General features: G+C 43.1%; 1 protein-coding gene across 1 annotated transcript; it reads right to left on the bottom strand.

Annotated features, from left to right (window-relative positions):
• Positions 1-4495: 4495 nt before the first annotated feature.
• hmgn1a (high mobility group nucleosome binding domain 1a) lies at positions 4496-7598 on the bottom strand. Its single transcript, XM_023813662.2, has 6 exons — positions 7376-7598; positions 6237-6263; positions 6094-6123; positions 5977-6009; positions 5748-5849; positions 4496-5516 (listed from the first exon to the last, which is right to left on the bottom strand). Exons 1-6 carry the CDS (start codon positions 7391-7393, stop codon positions 5466-5468), a joined length of 261 nt encoding a protein of 86 aa, XP_023669430.1. The 5' UTR covers positions 7394-7598; the 3' UTR covers positions 4496-5465.
• Positions 7599-13820: the final 6222 nt, after the last annotated feature.

Below are 13820 nucleotides of genomic sequence, written 5' to 3'. Positions count from 1 at the left end.
CATGCCCGGAACACCTCACCAGGGAGGCGTCCAGGAGGCATCCTAAGCAGATGCCCGAGCTACCTCATCTGGCTCTTCTCAATACGGAGGAGCAGCGGCTCTACTCTGTGTCTCTCCTGAATGACCGAGCTCCTCACCCTATCTCTAAGGGAGACCCCAGCCACTTCACACTCATCCCAGCCGCTTCACACTCGGCTGTGAACTGTCCCAGTGAGAGCCGAAGGTCACGGTCCGATGAAGCCAACAGAACCACATCATCTGCAAAAAGCAGAGACCTAATCCTGAGGTCATCAAACCAGACACCCTCAACACCCTGGCTGCGCCTAGAAATTCTGTCCATAAAGGTTATGAACAGAATCGGTGACAAAGGGCAGCCCAGGTGGAGTCCAACCCTCACTGGAAATGAGTCCGACTTACTGCTGACCATGCAGACCAAGCTCTGACGCCAGTCATACAGGGACCGTACAGCCCTTATAAGGAAGCCCGGCACCCCATACTCCCGGAGCACTCCCCACAGGACTCCCCGAGGGACACGGTCGAATGCCTTCTCCAAGTCCACAAAACACATATAGACTGGTTGGGCAAACTCCCATGAACCCTCCAAGACCCTGCTGAGACTATAGAGCTGGTCCACTGTTCCATGGCCAGGGCGAAAACCACACTGCTCCTCCTGAATCCGAGGTTCAACAATCCAACGGACCCTCCTCTCCAGAACCCCCGAATAGACCTTACCTGGGAGGCTGAGGAGCGTGATCCCCCTATAATTGGAGCACACCTTCCGGTCCTATTTCTTAAAGAGGGGGACCACCACCCCAATTTGTCAGTCCAGAGGCACTGCCCCTGATGTCCACGCGATGCTACAGATGCGTGTCAACCAGGACAGCCCCACAGCATCCAGAGTCTTAAGGAACTCCGGGCGGATCTCATCCACCCCCGGGGCCTGGCCACCGAGGAGCTTTTTAACCACCTCAGCGACTTCCGCCCCGAGAGATAGGGGAGTCCACCTCCAAGTCCCCAGACTGCTTCCTCATTGGAAGGCGTGTCGGTGGGATTGAGGAGGTCTTCGAAGTACTCCCTCCACCGACCCAAAATGTCCCGAGTTGAGGTCAGCAGTGCCCCATCCCCACCATAAACAGTGTTGATGCTGCATAGCTTTCCCACCCTGAGACGCCGGATGGTGGACCAGAATCTCCTCGAAGCCGTCCGGAAGTCGTTTTCCATGGCCTCGCCAAACTCCTCCCACACCCGAGTTTTTGCCTCAGCAACCGCCGAAGCGGTATTCCGCTTGGCCCGCCGGTACCCATCAGCTGCCTCTGGAGTCCCACAGGCCAAAAAGGCCCGATAGGACTCCTTCTTCAGCCTGACGGCATCCCTCACCACCGGTATCCACCAGCGGGTTCGGGGATTGCCACCGCGGCAGGCACCGACCACCTTACGGCCACAACTCTGGTCAGCCGCCACCACAATGGAGGCACGGAACATGGCCCATTCGGACTCGATGTCCCCCGCCTCCCCTGGGACATGGGAGAAGTTCTGCCGGAGGTAAGAGTTGAAGCTCCTCCTGATAGGGGATTCTGCCAGATATTTCCAGTAGACCCTCACTATACGCTTGGGCCTGCCAGGCCTGGCCGGCTTCCTCCCCCACCAGCGGAGCCAACCCACCACCAGATAGTGATCAGTTGACAGCTCCGCCCCTCTCTACACCCGAGTGTCCAAGACATGCGGCCGCAAGTCCAATGACACGACTACAAAGTAGATCATTGAACTGCGGCCTAGGGTGTCCTGGTGCCAAGTGCACATATCGACACCCTTGTGCTTGAACATGGTGTTCATTATGGACAATCCGTGATGTGCACAGAAGTCCAATAACAAAACACAGCTCGGGTTCAGTTCGGGGGGGCCGTTCCTCCCAATCACACCACTCCAGGTCTCACTGTCATTGCCCACATGAGCATTGAAGTCCCCCAGCAGAACGAGAGAGTCCCTGGGAGGAGCGCTCTGCAACAACCCTTCCAAGGACTCCAAAAAGGGTGGGTATTCTGAACTGCCGCTTGGCGCATAAGCGCAAACAACAGTCAGGACCCGTCCCCCCACCCGATGGCGAAGGGAGGCTACCCTCTCGTCCACTGCGGTAAACCCCAATGTACAGGCACACCGCCAGGGGACAATAAGTATACCCACCCCTGCTCGTTGCCTCTCTCCGCGAGAAAGTCCAGAGTGGAGGAGGGTCCAACCCCCCTCAAGGACACTGGTTCCAGAGCCCAAGCCGTGCGTTGAGGTGAGTCCGACTATATCTAGTTGGAACTTCACAACCTTGCGCACCAGCTCAGGCTCCTTCCCCGTCAGAGAGGTGACATTCCATGTCCCTAGAGCTAGCGTCTGCAGCCGAGGATCGGACTGCCAAGGTCCCCGCCTTTGGCCATTGCCTAACTCGCACTGCACCCAACCCCTATGACCCAATGTGGGTAATGTGCCTTAAACCAGCGGTAACCAAGGATTCTCTGAAGACACAGTACCGAAGGAGTCCAGTCTTCATCTCAGCTCACTGGATAGTGTCCATGTCTCACAGCCATACAGCAAGACAGGGAGCACCAGGACCCTAAAGACTTGGACCTTCGTCCTCTTGCAAAGATATCGAGAGCACCACACACCTCTTTCCAGCGACCTCATGACCCCCCCATGCTCTTCCAATCCGTCTGCTGACTTCATAGGAAGAGTCACCAGAGATGTAAGATTGGGGGGCACTTAATGCTTTGATGCCATGAACAGTTATTTAACTGAGTTCAGTTCTTTGATAGTGCTTGGGTAGAAGCTTTTCAATAGTCTGGAAGTGATAGACCTATAACTCCTTCCAGAGGGCGACAGAGTGCAGAGGTGGTGGCCTGGGTGAGATGGGTCCCTGATGATTCTCATGACCTGTTAAAGACATCGGGTTCTGTATGGGGGGGTCCTCTAGTGACGGTAGCTGGGTATTGGTAATTTTTTTGCTGATCTGATGGCTCCTTGGATGGTCTTCTTGTCAGCCACAGAGCAGCCAGCATACCATACCAGGATGCCACAGGTGAGTATGCTTTCCCCAGAGCAGTAACAGACAGACACCATCAGCTGCTTGGACAGGTCAGCCTTCCTCAGTATCCTTAAGAGCTAGAGCCGCTTCTGTACCTTCTTCATATTAATGCAGGGTAACCAACATAAGTTTTGTTTTCTTTCCCAATCATCATATTCTAAATCATTCTAAGATGAGAGCACTGTGGTTTGCTTCCCTGAGTCGTTTGTTTTTCTCCTGCACTCAAAAACATGCGTTAGTTTAATTGCCATTTCTAAAATTTCCTGTACCATGTGACCTGCAGTGCACCAGCATCCCATCCTGGGTGTATTCCTGCCTCAGTTTCTCTGTCACAATGTCCAAGTATAGCGATTTGAAGATAATATTCCATGTTTTTCCTTATCCAAGGTTACATTAAGATTATTTTTCCTCAAGATTCAAATATCAAATTCTTTTGTGACAAACACCCCTTTATTCTACTAATGCAAGGGTGTATATTTGAGTGCAAACTATACGGACATGTCCCTACCAATATTGCATGGGTACTGTGTGTATTCAGTGGGGGGTATGAGTTTGAGGCTAATTTCGTCCCTACCAATGTTGAAACCAAACCTATGCCCTTCTGCTAATGGCTAGTATGCCTTGGATGTCATCTTCAGAGGAGGCAAAGCCCCCTCCCCCAAATAAACAGTTTGAAAAACATAGCAGTCTAAAAGCAGAATTAAATGTAGTAGTAACACTCCCATTACAAAAGTAATGCACGTTAATAGCATCTAAGAATGTTGTTTTAAATATTCAAAATTAGAAAGATCAAGCCTTGAGCAAGTAAAACTTTAAATAGCTGTTTACTGCAGATCTACAAAGCCAAGAGTTCACTGAATGTTAGGACTCTTGGTTGTTAGAGGATGAGACGGTATAACGATTCACAAGCGATTATCAAAAATTAACGGATGTTTATATTATGAATAACCTACATTAAAAAAAACTCGTTTTTAAATCATTTGCAATTTTGCTTCAACAGAATTATTGCATACACTTGTAAAAATTCAAGTAATTTAAGAAGTTTCTGGAAAATAAGAGCTCTCCAAGAGTGAGAATGCCAGAACCAGACATGTGCAGCCCTGACCACCTTCCATCAGCTGATACATTGCACACTGTGAATATATTTGCATTTATAGCACCACAGATCTCCTGTAATAGCCCTCAAGGTTTAGAAGCATATAATCTACTAGACAGAAAACCAACAGGAAAAATATTATACTTTGTAACTCATTTTATGTAACCATCACCATAACTCGTTTACCTTAATGAAACATTTCAGCATCTTGGTCAGAAGTAATTTGAGGAAGTGTTATGATTAAACTGTATGTACACTTATCTCTATGCAATGTGTGCTACAACAAAAATAGTGTTATGATTTTCAAAAAAAAAAAATTGTGTCACAGCAAGTTGCAACCAATTCTTTATTGGTCTTTATACCAATCATGACACAGATACAGCTACAAAGAAAAAAAAAACTGTACATATGTACTTGTTACCCAAAACCCATATGCAAATATTGCTACTGCTGTTATGGTCACTTTACAGAACAAGTAAAAGTACAGTCATTTCCTTTTCAATATCCTTGTACAAGGATCAATTTTCACCAGTATGCTGAACACTAAACGCATGTCTTGTAATTAGCCTTGCTAATATTCCGTGTTACAATCCACTCGATGTACCGTTACATACTGCATGTGGGCATTCCTGAAAAATCCCACATCCACAGCAGCTACATGACATTATTGCAATGCTAATCACCAAAACTGACAAAAAAAACCACATACAACGCACGAGCCTGAATGGTAGAATTCCAGAACTAATGAAATGGTAATTGTCAAGTAAGACAACGGCATGGGTAAAAGTCAACATTTACAGATCACAGATTACAAACAGTCTAAAATTGATCATTATAAACAATAAAACAATGTATCACCCTTAAAAATAATTCACAACCCCCAACTCTTTTCCAATACGATACAAATTACATGTACGTCTTTCTGCTCATACAGCCTATGGAATGTTAGTCTTCCAAACAAGCCCTCCTAGTTGTACAATAATTCCTGAAAAATGACATGATTGCACAGTCTCACCGTGGCAACCTGTCCAACTCAAACCCCTTATAAAGAACAAAATCATGAAAATAAAAACCTGTTGACCATACAACAACCACATTTTTTGTCCATAAATGTAAAAACGTGGGATGTGGTTGTATCCCTCTCCAAATGCATTTTCCTTTGTTTTTAAAAAAATGTGTTTCTACAATCAAACTATTAAAAAAAACCTGCATTTAGAAAATAGTTGATAAAAATATTCCTCTGAATTGTACAAGAAAAGAGGTACAGGGCGCACAGGTAAAAGACATGATAAGGATGTTATGTTATTCAGACTCTTTGCCTTTCTGTCCAGGTTCTTCTGAAGCTGGTGTCTCCTGGGGATTGGGGGGGGGGTTGTGTGGAAGAGTATTAGTGATGGTGCAGGAAGCAGTTAAATACACTTATTTCAACTAACACATGTGGGATTTTAGAACACCAGGAAAAAGTCCAAGTTAAATGGGAAAATCACTCAGAACATAATAGGGGACAGGGGTGAGTAACAGGAAGTCTTAAGGAAGTGTAATATATCTGCTACAGGACTTCTACACAAGAGGATACCCACTGACCTCATCGGGTTTGGCTTCCCCGTTTTCTGCTGGAGTCTCCTCATTTGCCTCTGGCTTGGCCTTTTCTACTTCCTTCGTCTTCTTAGGTTTTGCAGGTGCCTTCTAAAGGAAAGAAAAAAAGAAAAAGATTGACTAAAATCATTTTTTTTCATGTAAACTACAGGCCTTTTGACAAAACTTTGAGGAAGATTACTAAAATAATGCATAAGAATGACTACATAACACTTGCCTTTGGCTTGGGTTCTGACTTTGGTTGGGGTTTCTGAAAAATATATACAATTTTTAATTAAAAGCTCCATGCAACCAATAAAAAGAGTAATATAAAAAAATACAACGATAAACTTACATCACGCAATCTCTCAGATCTCCTTTTGGGCTGCACAAGAATAACAAAAAGATTTTTTTTTTTTTTTACAAACAACCACACATGATTCTTTTTCGTTAAATACTAAAAACGAACGAAGAATTGTAATGATATCCAATACTGACCTCATTCGCTTCAGTGTCATTGCTTGCCTGTAAAAAATAAAAAACAGATCATATGTGAGATACGCAGATCTTTTTAATTGGAGGATTTAGTGATAACATAGTGAAACCAGGTTCCATGCATCAGGGAATACAGGGGAAGTCCGCCCCGCCTCTTCCGCGCCTTCATTCTGTATCATGCAGGCTCCCCTGTAAGTGCGCTATTCTTTCCCGCCACGGATTCAAATGACAGACTCCGAGATCCTCGGCGATCTCCAAAAGGTTACGGAATACACCGGAATTGTCCGTAGCCGAGCCCGCTATGACGACGGGGAAAAGGGAGGGGGAGGGAAAGAAAAATCGCCATCGCACAACGCCAACATTCTATCTGAGCAAATGAACCGGGGCAGGAATGCAAACCGAATACGCCCACCAACACGACAAATTTAAAACGGCGTGATCGCCGGGATTGTTGACTTGGCCCGAATCACCCACTTTAACAAATGCACGAGATGTAAGCATTTAAGGTGAAAGGAGAGCTTGCACCACCGTTAGCTTTTCCCTGTGTGACCGGCGATCTTCACGGATACACGGGCAGCCATGACACCCTTTCACACTCAGTGCCCTTTCCGAACCATAAGGAGTCGCGTACTCCCTTTACGCTTAGTTGCACTGTGCAACCTTTTGGGGCATTTTACCTGTATGCATATACGCCAATTTGGTTAAACAGACCCAAAATAAACTCTAAAACCAATGCACAAAAACTAATCTCAACATATTCGCTAAATCGTAGTATTTGGATGAAAGGCGCGGGTTACACCCCTTTGTTTGAACCAATTACAGAAATGCAACATTTCGTATAAACGACTGCATGTAAAATGGACAAGGCGCCCGCACTCGTTAGACAGTCAACTGCCCCGAAACAAACGCAACTAAACTGCTCAGAATTATAACAGCACTAAGTAAAAAGGCGCCACTTTCCGAAAGCGACTCGCATCATCGCGCTTTAAAGTACAGCGACAACGGCATCCATTTAAACCAACATCCAACATGCAGAGATTGCACACTTCATACATTTGTTCCATGCAGAAGAGGATTCACGATAGTAAACTGCATCGGGGGAGAAAACAATCAAATACAACGGTTTACATAAATCGACTTACTTTGTTTCTTTTGGGCATGGTTAATTTTCTTGGATATTAAAACTAGACGGATAAATCAATATCCAACGAAGAGGTTTTAAAAATCTACAGTAATGCTGTCCGATTACAAAAATTCGAACAGTACCTAGTAAAGTGTAGCGAACGTAAATGTTCTATCGGACCAGAAACTAGCTGAAACCGGATTGGATTCTCCCCCCGCTCCCCTCTATTCATTATAGCACCAACCTGATGGGCAACCTACTCTCCGCCCATCATGCGGCTGATTGGCCTCTAGGAATCGTCAACATATTTTTAAATCATAGCAAGGTACCTGTCTGGGTAGGTCTGCATGCCAATCAGTTGTATTTTTCCCAGTTTTTTTAATGAAGGGGGGGCGGACAGTTGTCAAACATGAAAGTTGTTCTCCCCTGTTAATAGCTACAGTACTGCTTATTTTTAATTTCAATGGACGCCCTGTTTGAATGCGTTAAATTCGAGGTCATACATAGCTTTTTCGTGCATTGTCCTTATTTTTTTTCCAAAATTATAAGTGCCGGTTTCTGTATGTCGCATGTTGGGCAAATGACAAATGCAGAGCAGTTTCATCGCTTGCTGCATTTTTAGGGGGTGTGCCCTGTCACTATAACAAGGTTGAAAATAAAGGAAAATGGCGGTCATTCATGCCTGGTTTCTAGTTCTGCGATCTGTGCTTTTGTGAAACCTTGACCAAAATCCACACCTTTTCCTCCTTTATTTTGTAATATGTGGAGTTGTTTTGAAAAGGAATTTTACACCTAGATCATGCGTCTATCTTTCATCATCATCATCTAATAATACTGAAGCTCCTCCGCAGTGCCAAGTTTTATGATGTCGAACTGTCCGGCAGCTCGGACGCCTTTTCCGCCCCTTATGTCTTACGTGTATTAGGAGAATGATAATGAATATATACCCAGATATGCATAATGATTTGCGCACGAACATACGGCATCTCTTTCTGTTACAATACACACCCCCATCTTTGTTATCATCGCATTCTTGAAGAGGAGAATCTTTTAACCAACGTCACAAATACGTCACAGGAATGCGAACGTGACTATAGGTACTTTCAAGTACTGTTTACTTTTTTTTTCCTCTTTTTACTGATTCATTTTGAATCCGTATTTACTTACATGTAAAATTGTGAAAGCAAATTAAATAGGAATTGACGGCCGTGAACACAATATTAACGTATTTTTCAAACGTCTGAAAGGGACCTAATGTACTGTAGGACGCTCGTTAATAGGATTTGGCATTTGTAAACCAATTATCTTTCAACCACGTAGCAATTTACTAATCTGTGGCTTAAAGGAAGGGGGTAATAATTCAGTAATAATAGTAATTATTATTATTAGTATTAATAGTCCTGTTGGCATCACCGAGCTGTGACCTGCATGCATGCACTGGGGCGATTTGCAGCCAGGATGAGGATCAGCACCTCCAAGTCTGAGGCCATGGTTCTAGGCCACAAAAGGGTGGATTGCCCCTCCTGGTGGGGGATGAGTTGCTGCCTCAAGTGGAGTAGTTTAAATATCAGGGTCCTGTTCACGAGCGAGGGAAGAAGGGAACGGCAGAGCGACAGACGAATCGGTGCAGCGTTTGCAGTAATGCGGACGCTGTACCATTCTGTTGTGTTGAAGAGGGAGCTGAGCTGGAAGGCAAAGCTTTTGATTTACCAGTCGATTTACGTTGCTACCTTCACCTTTGGTCATGAGCTTTGGGTAGTGACTGAAAGGAGCTGGAAGAGGTGGCTGGTGAGAGGGAGGTCTGGGCATTCCTGCTTAAACTGCTGCCCCCGTGACCCGACCCCAGATAAGCGGCAGATGATGGATGGAGTTTTTAAAACACCTGATGTTCCCGGCAGAAGACCACAGATGCATGTAAGCTCCAACTGTTAGGAGGTGGCAGGTGGGATTCACATAACAGGTTGAGTGCACAGAGGGAGGGGTCAAATGCCACAGCTGCTGTCTGTTGCCTTCTCTGATCTTCAGCCACAGGGAAACCGTTACAGGAAGTCACTTACCCCACTACAAATGAAACTGATTTTTATTTGTGACCAATCCATATATTAGGAAACGTTTTTAAATTTCTTTATGGAATTTTTCCCCATATTTTTTTACTGCATAATAATGAAGGAAGATATACTTACTCTATAAAATGCATATGTCGTAGTAATACAAAGGAAAATCATCTGTGGAGAGTTCAGCTACAGTTGTGCAGTATAAGTCGTTTTATCGTAACAATGCATGTTTTTTATTAATTGAAGGGGGATATGTGACCTTGATATGAATTTATTCTTGTGGCTTGAGAAAAGCTCCATTCTCCTCTAACCGCTAATACCACACGTGAATTTAACCCCACCCTCGCAGCTGTCACTCACTGTTATCTGCTGTCGTTGCAGTTGTCGCTTGTCACTCAAGTGTGAGTGTCCTGCCCTCCGCCGGGACATCATGCAGAGATCAGCAGACTGAATGTCTAAACATGTAGTTGTCTTAGATAAGTTAATACCCACAGAATAGGTACAGCACTGTTTGGCCGCTAAGTAGAGCCAATTTGACATTCATGGTTATGTTTATCTTTGTGTCCTGAAGAATAGTCCTATACTCAGTATTTTGATTTGTTGAATAACAGCCTTAACCTATGCAACTGTATATCAAATTAATGGTTTACAAAACACAAGAGAATAATATTTAAAAAGTGATATTTATTTGAATAGTTCATTCCACTAATAAACTAATTATCTATAAACTATGTGTCAGTCCTGTGATTGTTTTTTGTGACCGTTTTAATGACATTTTATAGATGATTAAAGCATTTCTTGTAGATCAAACTGGTGTATGAATATTATAAATTCTGAATATTGTATTCTTGTTATGTGTATTTTGGGGTTTGAATTTCAAAGTGTCCTGAGATTTCTTGCGACTCTCATCCATGTGTCAAGCAACATCAATAAGAAACAACGTGAAAACCACAGAGGAGACTTCACAGTATCTTCAGCCACACATCCAAGAAATGGAATTTTCAAGGAGAAAATTAAAAAACATAGAGCTCTGTCAAGGGCTAACAAAGACCTATGCTCAATCATTATGAAACACCTTCTGTTTCAGCACCTTTCATTTTATTGAAATGTTATTCATTACATTAGGGAGTCAAATAAATTGTGAGAGATTTTGATTGGTTGAAGCGAGACAAAAAGCACACGTCTGGCAGCTTGTAAACAATGTGTTTCCAAGTGGAACTTCCTTGATGTGTGTTGTTAAGATACTGGAAATGTGTGAACGATACTTAGAATTTAATACCATCCTGCGGGCCTAACAAAAAATGTATTAAGGAAATTAAAAAGGAAAACTAGTTGTTTCTGCTGAGAATGTAGGTAGATTTGGTGTCATGTGTTCCTAGTATTCTTTCATCGGGACTCTTTTGTGTGGGAAAATGTGTTTAAGGGCCCTCAGCCTGACCTTTACCTCTGGATTTGGATCATTGATACCTATCTTGCCAAAGAGTCCCCGCATCAAATTGCTTTTGAATGTTGTTCCCATTTGTCGGGTGGACGTGTGACAAAGGCCAGCTCATACGTTCCCCGTCCCCAAAGGCCCTCTTCTGACAGTTGTCCCGGGTCCTTCCCAGCCCTAGGATTCTGCAGGCTGACTTCCCACGGTGCAGGTTCTGGATGATCTCTTCACTTTCATTAACATACCTCAGCTTTAATTCAGTGGGTCCAGGGGGGGGCACAAGTCACACTGGGGGAGTCCTCCCAGGCGTCCTGTACATCGCCGGCCCCCTGTTCTATCCTCTGCCTCCATCATATGTCATTGTAGCAGGTATCCCTTTCCCAGTCAGTAGACGACTTAGTTCAGACTAGAACTGCCTGAAAACCACCTCTCGGTTTGCATGCGTACAACGGCTCAAAATACAGCACTGGCATTATTTGCCTCCAGGCTAATATTTTCATTCATTCCTTTATCCTCTAAAAACTTATGAAGTGCTGTGTTTTCTACAGTTTCCAAATCTGTCCTGGAATTAAAGACATACATTAGGAATATATATATACATATATATATATATACACACACACACACACACACACACTTAAATAAATTAATGTATGAACGATTGAATGAATATATGTAAATACACCTGCTATCTAAGATTAAGATGAACTTCATTGATCCCGGGGGGTTCTGCTGCATACTGTAGCGGCAATATGGGGCGGAGACGAACACTATTGCAAAACAGACAAAGTGCATAGAGCAAACATGTAAACGAGGGGCAAGCAAATTTTAAGAAGTACAAGGTACACAAATAGAATATCCTGAAAAACATCTATTCATATGAAATGCATCTACGGCAGGTCATACAGTGCTGATCGAGCACACAGTTGGTAGCGTAAATATACACTCTAATGACATAAACATCAGTGATACCAACGTAAATCTTAAAGCTAATTTTTTTGCACTCAAGGAAACAAACCATTGGTTGATGTGTTGCAGAGTACTGGACTGTACTGTAAGTGGGTGAATTCAAACATTTTTCGCAGCTAGTTATCAAATTCAGGGTTGCAGTGAGTGCCGTTGAAACCTCTGGGAGAGGGTACAATCTCCGCAAACGAGATAGATTTCACGATGCAGTGTGAAGCCTTTGTACCGCCCTATTACATCTGTTCTGTTTGCGCACAGAAAGTAAAAAACATATAAATACAAATTATTTAACACAGTTATGCCAGTTTCGTGATATTTCCTTAATAAATATAGTAGGAAAATACAAAAAGTCAATTAGTACATCACAAATTTGCTCAAAAGATGTCTTTATTTTGCTCAAACGATATCCAACTCTTGCACTTTACCCTGCAATACGTTAATAAATATGTTATACTTTTATGTGGTCAAAATAATGAAAAAAAAAGATAATTCAGACGTTTTGGTTTTAATGTGAAAAAGCATCAATATGGTCTGACTAATAACTAATAACTAACTCCCTCTTGTGGTCATTTTGAGAATACTTTTTGTAGTATATAATTTCTTTTGTATGACTTCTCTTTCCCTGGGCTGCACACACGTGCAGGGGGGAGGGGAGACTGGGGTGTCTGAGCACCTCCCCCCTTTGCCCGAACAATTGAAATTGCCTCCCTTTTCGAGGGTCAACACAACATTTACTGACACCCCCCCCCCCAAGTTCAAACACCTGCCCGTCGAAAAGCCTGTGGCACTGCAGGGCTGGAGTGACCATCCCCCCATATCGGCCTACAATTTATCACAGGGAGGGGATGGAGGTCCCCAATGTCTAGGGGTCTAGGGCTGATTTTTAATTCAAGTTAGTAGTTCTCAACTGGTTTAGCCTCAGGACTCACATTATTCCTCAGCCATTAAGTCACGACCCCATGTTTTTGTTTGTATTTATTTATTAAATCACAACTGGTGGTGGGAGTGGAGGCAGTAAAGAAAACAAGATTTCCGGCACAACATATATATATATTATATATATATATATATATATATATAAACCCGAAATAATTCTTAAGCACACATTCCATGATAAAATGAAAATGGTTCTGTGGCCCATTAAGGAATATTCAAATTATGAGACTTTGCTTATGCATAGATGGTTTTACTGGGGTGCAGGGGGTTCCCTACTGTTCAGATGAAAATTGTATTTTAACATACTGAGTTGAATAAAATTAAATTATATTATATCCATCCATCCATCCATCCATTTTCTGAAGCCCTATTCAGGGTCGCAGGGGGGGCGGAACAGATAAAGTTACAAGGCAGATAAAATTATATTATAAAGTTAACTTTTAAAATGTGGCTTATGTTATATCAATGTATACTAATCATTTATTGAAAATGTGTTTACTATTTTTGACAAGTTTATTTATCTGGATGAATGACTGGTTGGGCTCTTATTAGCCTACCTTGCATCCCGTGGGTGAAAAGCCTAGAGTTGCCAATGTGCATTACTTTGGCTTCATAGGTCCTCTGAAATTAGGCGGTAAGATAGCAAATAGAATGACGTGTTGGCAAGCTATACTTTCCACCTCGGGTTGCCACTTGCCAAATCAGGAAAAACCAGAGGCGGACATTTCAGGTCCAGAAAGTAAAAATCCAGACCAAGACTTTGTTTGAACCAACCAGTTAGGTACTCTGTGACTGTGAATCTTTACGCTCAACTGGTGGGTTGAAACAAAATCCTGGTTTGGATTTTTAATTTCTGGACCTGAAATGTCCACCTCTGGAAAAGACAAGTAGTAAATAACACTGCATATTTATTGAAGAGGGCTTATATCCATTTGAATATTTGCAGTCATATGATTAAGATTAATATTTATACTTTCGTAATTAAGACAGTACCTACAATACAAAAATGATTGCATTTTATAAGTGTAAAGTCTGGATACCCTTTCTTACCGTGGTAACTATGACACTTTTACTTA

Source organism: Paramormyrops kingsleyae, chromosome 17, assembly GCF_048594095.1.
Source record: "Paramormyrops kingsleyae isolate MSU_618 chromosome 17, PKINGS_0.4, whole genome shotgun sequence".
NCBI lineage: Eukaryota > Metazoa > Chordata > Actinopteri > Osteoglossiformes > Mormyridae > Paramormyrops > Paramormyrops kingsleyae.
This window is presented reverse-complemented; position numbering and strand designations above follow the sequence as displayed.

Coding starts and splice junctions, on each gene's coding strand:
- hmgn1a (XM_023813662.2), bottom strand. Junction 6,010..6,093: donor GATCTGAGAGATTGCGTGAT/GTAAGTTTATCG, acceptor TATATTTTTCAG/AAACCCCAACCAAAGTCAGA. Junction 5,517..5,747: donor GGGAAGCCAAACCCGATGAG/GTCAGTGGGTAT, acceptor CCCAATCCCCAG/GAGACACCAGCTTCAGAAGA.